Source organism: Trichomycterus rosablanca, chromosome 5 (genome assembly GCF_030014385.1).
Source record: "Trichomycterus rosablanca isolate fTriRos1 chromosome 5, fTriRos1.hap1, whole genome shotgun sequence".
NCBI classification, from domain to species: Eukaryota; Metazoa; Chordata; class Actinopteri; order Siluriformes; family Trichomycteridae; genus Trichomycterus; species Trichomycterus rosablanca.
The window spans coordinates 39536727-39544624 of record NC_085992.1 but is presented as its reverse complement, the minus strand read 5'-3'; the positions used below and the strand labels follow the sequence as shown (position 1 = coordinate 39544624).

The 7898-nt window shown below is 37.5% G+C and overlaps 1 protein-coding gene across 1 annotated transcript; it reads right to left on the bottom strand.

Annotated features, from left to right (window-relative positions):
- Positions 1–2041: 2041 nt before the first annotated feature.
- nkx2.3 (NK2 homeobox 3) lies at positions 2042–3943 on the bottom strand. The gene is made up of 2 exons (XM_062995180.1): positions 3604–3943; positions 2042–2689 (listed from the first exon to the last, which is right to left on the bottom strand). Exons 1-2 carry the CDS (start codon positions 3941–3943, stop codon positions 2064–2066), a joined length of 966 nt encoding a protein of 321 aa, XP_062851250.1. The 3' UTR covers positions 2042–2063.
- Between the last annotated feature and the right edge of the window lie 3955 nt (positions 3944–7898).

Here is a 7898-nt window from a genome sequence, read left to right as displayed (position 1 = left end):
AACTGACATGTTTTCAAATGTAATCTAGTCCTAACTATTATGTTGCCAAGGAGACGTTGTTTTGGGAAGCTCCACGAAGCCTAAGCCTGATGGAAGGGCCCCTATCTAGTGCATAGATAGAAATCAGTGTGACTGCATCGTTCACGACAACAGGCTGTGTGTAAACGCGCCCCGGCGTCCCCAGGCATCGCCTCTCTGTCGCCAGCGCTATTTACACTCAAGGGCCTGGACCACTTATCCTGACACCAGGTATGTCCTACCGGTAGTGCACTAGTCAGGAGAAGTGGTCATCCTCGCTTTTGGCGCTGACAAACCCATTTTGACGCTTTGTTTATATTTCTATTAATCTCCATTTAAAGCTTGGGCAGTGGCTAACCTCGGCAGATTCAGCAGGATAAACGCTGGGGTGCTGGGACTATTATGGCTTAACAAGAAGGTAAACGAAGAACGACGTCTTCTGCGGGAGTTGTAGAAATTGAAGTTAAAACAAGCTGTCATAAAACAAAGAAAGTTAAATATTTAAACTGAATAAAATTATTTCACAAGGCATATCATACATATAAGATTTTAAACATGGTTTAAAAGTTTTAGTCTTGGTTTTATAAACATTTTGAAATATCTAATTGCAGCTATTCTAAGCATGGTAATATCAATTATTTTATACTTTATACTCTGTACTCGTAGTTCTCATACTGCACGCCTTTAATTATCTGAAACACATTAGGTTAGATACAGCACATATCTACAACCGAGCTGAATTACCAAAACGCTGATATTAATGTCCACTCTTTATGTCTGTTTAAGTTCCCTTTGGCCTTCTGCTTTTCGTCAACAGGCCTAGTGTGCGCCTGGCCTCTCTCAACATAAATAGCCCATACAATAACTGTCTACATGCTCAATCGACGAAAACGCAAATGAATCAGTGCCTCTGGGGAAGCTTAAAACCAAGTGTGCATTATTTATTAGCATGCACAATAAAACAAAACAAAAATTCCTAAAGTGTATTTAAATGTATTTAAAGTATTCTAAATATTTCCTAATAAATATTTTCTCAAATATATAGTATATTAATTAATTGGTTGCGAGGGCTAATTTTTTTATTTTGTTTTCTTTACATTTATGAGGTTAGTTGTTAAGATTTAAAATGAAAATAGTGGCTTTAACAAAAAAAAATTTGAATTCATCAACAATTTTCCTTGGATTTCCTATTTTGTGTTTTCTCTTTCACTTTAATTTTGTTTTTGTTATTTCTTTTTGCACAATAAAAAAACGCGCACAATAATTTGCCAACATTATTAACTGACCGATATGATTATTCGCATTTCTTCATTTATTTCCTCTCGTTAAGTGTTCAGTGCGCATCAGATAATAATTCTAATATGTTCAGATTGCGGAACCTAGTAAAATCTGAGGTCATTTTTTTATTATATGCAAGTTATAATTTTCTTTAAATTAAATTACACATATATTCGAAAATATTTTACTTTAATGCTTCTAATTCTTAATAAACACACGTCTAATAAGTCCCATGGTAGTGAATCTACAGTACATGATCAAATAAATATATAGCCTAACGCAGCCAATACTGTAATTAATAGATAATATACCATAATTTTCTAACTGATTTAATGAATGACACGAAAAAGGCAATTCCTTAAATGTTTAATAAAAAAAACTGTAATCTCTGGTAATTCAATGCTTGATAAAGTTGTTTTTCTTCTGTAAATATGTCCATATACGTGCCGTGTACTCTTTTCTTATATTCAGTATTTGGTCCAACGCAGGGTATAAGCCTACATTTCATAAATTTACAATTTTGTAATATTATGAGATGTCAGCGTCATAACTGCTAATACTTCACGTTAAACAAAAATATAATGATCTTCAGCATAAAACAACTGAATGTACATGCATTCAACAGCTGCGGCATTTTTACACACGGTATTGATAAATGTAAAGTGTCCAGGTACTGCTTTTCTGTGGTGTAATACTTATATTATCTGCAAAGAATGCTAAAGCGTGTACGGAATTGGCATATACAAATGACACACGGTTGTCATGCACTACCACGCCCGGATGCCCTGCAGAGTCCCTTGGCATGGTGAAACCGAAGTCCCTTGCGATGACTGAGCCTGGGAGTGCGCTCCGAGATTATTCAGACTCATGGACATTAGAGGGTTGGCTCCTGTGTTTGCTGGGAGTGTTGGAAGACTGGGATATGAGCAGTTATATGCATTTGTGTATGCTGCATTATTATAAGTCGAGTAGCTATTATAACAGTAGGGGTTAGAGCCAACAGCGTAGGTAGCGTTATAATTCTGGGATCCCGAGAGACAAGGTTTTCCGTCACGGACTAAAACCGGTACTGCCACTCGTCTCGGCGGCGGTGGGTGGTGATGATGGTGACCAGCTATCTCCAGGCTTTTGTCTTGGCGCTGGCGCTTGCATTTGTATCTTCGGTTCTGGAACCAGATCTTGACCTGAGTTGAGGTGAGTTTCAGAGTGCTGGCCAAGTGTTCTCGTTCTGGAGCGGAAAGATAGCGCTGCTGCTTAAAGCGTCGCTCCAGTTCGAAGACCTGTGCCTGGGAGAAAAGCACCCGCGGCTTCCTCCTAGCTCTCTGCCTCTGAGATCTGTCAAGATCCGATGGGACCTCACAGTCCGGAGATCTCACTGCAGCGCCACAAGTTTCTACAAAACACAGAGAAACACAGTGAATGCTAAAATGCAAAGCAGGATAGCTTTAAAACCAACAAGGTCACGTTTTGACGTATTTGATGGTGATTCTGGTTTTTTTTCAATGAGCAACAATCCAGGACTGAATTGACACCTAATAGTTTCAAGTTTCAAATTATTTTATGTTATTAATTTGGATAAACGTTTCTGCGTTTAATTCTTAGGCCTATTTGAGGAAAAAGATGCTTTGTCAAGCAACTTGTTTAGGAACACTTTCATAACATCACTTGTTGAAGATTAACTGATGGTTGCAAACAGAAAGTAAATACACCCCAAATGTGTACACACTTCAAAAATGTTGATGGAATAGCTTGAAGACTGTTATAATTTATATATATATATATATATATATATATATATATATATATATATATATATTAGTATATATTAGTATAATTTATTAAGAAATGGTGAAGACATTTGAATATAAAATTAAAATTAAATAAATCATTATGCTACTGCACATTTATTAAAAGTCATCTGATTTTACAAAAAAAAAATAATGTTAGGGTTTTTCAGGGCAATACACACGTTTTATTTATTTTCAAAAAATTAAAGTATACACTGCAGCATTCGTCGAACGCTGTTATATATTTAACACCATTTATTTGTGTTGTTTACAGTAAACACATGTAATTAGTTAGGGAAAACAATAACATTCACACGTTACCACATCGAAGTAGACTATACTGTATGTTTACTGGTTTTTGTTCCTGGTTACGTCTTAACATTCTTTTAGATGCTATTTAATTTAACACCAAGAAATCGGCCTATTTTTTTTTAAATCTCCCCTGTTTTCTTAGAGTCGGCTCCACTATACATTTACACGTGGTCATAAGAAAGGGAATTTTTGTGTCTAAATCACTTACTAGTTTCCTGCTCTTCCATATCTTCCTCTAACTTTGCGTCCACGACGTGTCCCAGAGCGGAATGGGTAAACATGGGCGGAGAAAGGCTGCTTTCAACCAGGCTGTCCTGCACGGATAGAGAGTTAAGAAAAGCCATTCTGTCCTCGCTGTCTGAGAATCCAGGGCTCTCTTCACCCTCAAGCAGGCAAGATGGAGGGGTGTGAAATCGCTGCTGCTGCTGCTGTAAATCTTGCAAAGGTACTTGCAAAGAATGACCGTGCAGGTGGTGAGACTGCTGCTCCAGTTTTAGGATGTCCTTGACAGAAAACGGGGTTGACGTTACAGGGCTTGAAAGCATCATCGGGCTCTGCTAAACTGCATCGAGATTATCAGCTGTTTCTTCATTAAAAAAATTTTAAGTTCAAATAGGCAATAACTTTATGGAAACATAACCGACATGTAAACTTTTTGGAACTAGCAAGGGGGCGAGCTGGGCCAGTCACTTAGTGACTGCATAGAAGCTCGAGCTGCTGCTGTGTGTTTTGCTCCAGTTTCTTGAAGTCAGAGAGGGCATTGCTTCATGCTGGTGATGTCATGCCACTGGGGCGGGATAAAGGCTGGTTAGGTTACGTTCCCCCAGCCCCAAACCAACTATATCCCTGTTTATTTCAACGTCTGAGTAAGGATGACTCCTATTTGTCCGCATGGGGTTAAACGAAAGACGAATGCAAGGTGCAGCGTTGGCCCTGATTAGGTTAACTCTGAATGCACGGCTCTTTTCCCAAGAGAGATGAACGACGGTAGGAGAATTTTGGACCTATTTATATCTGGACAAGTCACACATCATGTCCATAGTCCCTTTGTTTATGGCATGATGACCTTGTCTGTCTTGTGGGATAAGGTATTTCTACTCTCAAAAATAAGAAAACAAAACAGTTTCTTATGTAAAAGTCGTACATGCATGACTAAAACGATCCCAAAAAAGGAAGTTTTACCACCAAATATACATTTAGCAAGATAATATGTAGCTTGGGAGAGAGCTTAAAGAGACCTTTAGAGATAGCACACCGCAGTGCTGTCTTCCCCCAACGTTTATATAGCAGAACACACGTTGGTCTGAGTAGTTATCAGACTCATTTCTGAACAATCAATCCACCTGTGTTTGTGTCTGGACGTGCGTGTACATACTCAATACATAATCAGTGTTTTACGGAGTCGGTTACTTGGTGATTTACATTTAAATAATGTACATGAAAATAAGATTTAAAAACAAGCCTGTATACATTCTCATTATGTGACGCGTCTCATATTGCTATCTAGAAGACTTCTTTTTGCATAATTCATATTGTCTGTATTTAAAAACGGAGGCGTAGGAGTGATAACGAACCTTGTCCTTTGGTTGCGAAAAGTTCATATTTCTGCCTCCATAACAATAGAAACACCACATTTGCTTTCCTGACGTCTGAAGTTGTATACATGCATATGGCCGCATATACTTAGGAACAGATACGAAATACAAATGAATCTAAATACGTGTAGTTGCCATAAACGATTAAATGTCATCTGCATCCTCAGGTCCTGTTTGGTGTTGTGTGTTGTCTGAGTGTTGTTGTGGTTATACAGATATTTGTTTGTACAATGTGAATCTCTGTAGTGTGTACTATTACTTTTGACCTTTTGATTTATGTAACTTGCTACTGAGGCCTTAATTTCCTTCAGGATTATCTATCTATCTATCTACTATCTATCTATCTATCTATCTATCTATCTATCTATCTATCTATCTATCTATCTGTCTGTCTGTCTGTCTGTCTGTCTGTCTGTCTGTCTGTCTGTCTGTCTGTCTGTCTGTCTGTCTGTCTGTCATTTCTGTATTTTTGCACATTTGTGTCGCCTAATTACACTTTAGTCTTTTTACCATTTGTGCACCTCGTCAAAATTTGCTCGAAATGTCATATCATCACTATTTCCAGTAGTTTACTTGAGCTTTTGAAATATTGTTTTTCAAATGTCATTTAATTAATATCGCATATTTCTTCTCTTGACAAGCTGATAAGTGCTTAGGGAGCAATTCTGTACTTTATTGGTCGAAAAACGGTATTAATTTAGACTGAGGTATAGCTCGATAACCTAAACGCTATTGTATAATGTACTGTGTCCGAATTGAAGTAAACGGCGATATATAACTACTTAAGAGATGCTCTCTCCCTTGTCTCTCAGTTGTCTCTTGTCCTCTGTGATTTGCGGCCTTGCACCGGCGCCACTGACAAAGCCTGGTTGTTGCTAAAAAGAGTAGGAAAGAAAGACGAGAGTAAGAGGAGATAATCTCATCCGTTAGCAATCAACAGTACTGTTAGATTAGGCTGATGTCTTCCCGTCAGAAGATAAATGTCTCAAAATGACCCATGTAAGAGAAGCCACAGAAGTGGGCATGTTACAGGCTTATCTATTGACAGAAAACGTTGTAAGCATTACTTTTAAAACACGTCTTACCAAACAAAATTCCCCAGTAACCAGAGATGAAACAATAATTTATTTAAATAAGCGTTTAATACTGATTTCACTTCCAAAAATATCGTATAATTTATTGGAGATTTTTATGTCAGAATTACTCTAGTAAGTGGCTGGCATTGGAGTCTTAGTTGACTAATGCTTTATCTCTTTAGCTCTAAAAGTTTTATCTCTGAGAGTAAAAAATGCCCACCATCCATCATGATAAATTAAATGTGTTGACATGTGGAAAGAGGACAAACACCGACACCATGTCTGACGGTACTGATTTATAGTGGATTTTACTGAGCAACTCAATGAGAAAATAAAAAAAAAAGTAATAATAATAATAATAATAATAATAATAATAATAATAATAATAATAATAGCAGCCTAATGAATAAGACTATTGGAGAGCAAACTCCTAAAATTTTAACTCAATAAGCTGTAATTAAATTTGTGAAACACCTTCTTATAGTAATCGATTTTTTTTACACTTTCATTCTTTGAAATCTAGCAAAATGGGAACTGATTTTTGCAATTCCTGTAAATGTTTCGTAAAATCGGACTTAGATAGATGTAGTGTATATAATGAAAGCTGCTGCTGGACTTCCTGAACGGTGTTAAGGTGCTGTATTGTGTGAGGAAGAGGTCACTAGTAGCGGCATCAGGTTCGGCGCGTCTCACTCAACCAAGAGATTCACCTGAGCGTGAAGGGCGCATATGCTCTCTCTCTCTCTCTCTCTCTCTCTCTCTCTCACACACACACACACACACAGACACACACACAGACAGACAGACAGACAGACAGACAGACAGACACACACACACACACACACACACACACACACACACACACACACACTTGTCCTGTACGACTGGTCATCATTTATCTCCGGTTATAAACGAAAGTGCACATAGAAAACATAATTAAAATGAACAAAACAGTATATTGAGTAAAAACGAAATTCTACACAACAGGGGAGCGCTTCCCAAAACGTTCGTAAAGCTAAGTATTTCGTAAACTCGAAGAGAAGAGTGTTTCCCTTCGTAACTAACGTAGTACTTAAACTCGTTCGTAAATTAAGAGTAGTCTGACCCATTCTTAACTCACTAAGTACTTCTTAACTTGAAGTTTGGGCAGTAAGTGTGGGCAGTAATAGCTCAGTGGTTAAGGTACTGGACTTGTAATCAGAAGGTTGCCGGTTCAAGCCCCACCACTGCCAAGTTACCACTGTTGGGCCCCTGAGCAAGGTCCTTCACCCTCAACTGCTCAAAATCGTGTTCAGTCATAATTGTGAGTTGCTTTGTATAAAATTTACATTGCCGAAAATGTAAATGTAAGTTTGGGTGCACAAAAACGATAAATGCAGCTAATTTGCCTTAAAAAAAAAAAAATCTCACAGACGCACTGGTTATATGCACGGCAACAGCACCTTTATAAAAAAATATTAATTATCATTAAAAAAAAATTGCAGAAATATTTTATATATTTTATTATTTCTCTATCAAACACATATTCTTCTTATTATTATTATTCCTTTATTAATTCATTGTCTGTTTTACCACTGGTGGGTCTGATTCATTAGGCGAAAGGTATAGGAAACACCCCAGACAGGTCGCCAGTCCATCATAAGGCAGACACACACATACACAAACACACACACACACAAACACCCACACACTTACTTATAGGGCAATTTTCAGTAGCTCCATACGGCATGACTGCATGTCATTGGAAGCGCAAAGGAAAGTCAATTTTGACTATAAAATATGCAGTTTTCAATTTCAATGTACATTGATCATCTGTTGATGTGCACATTTAA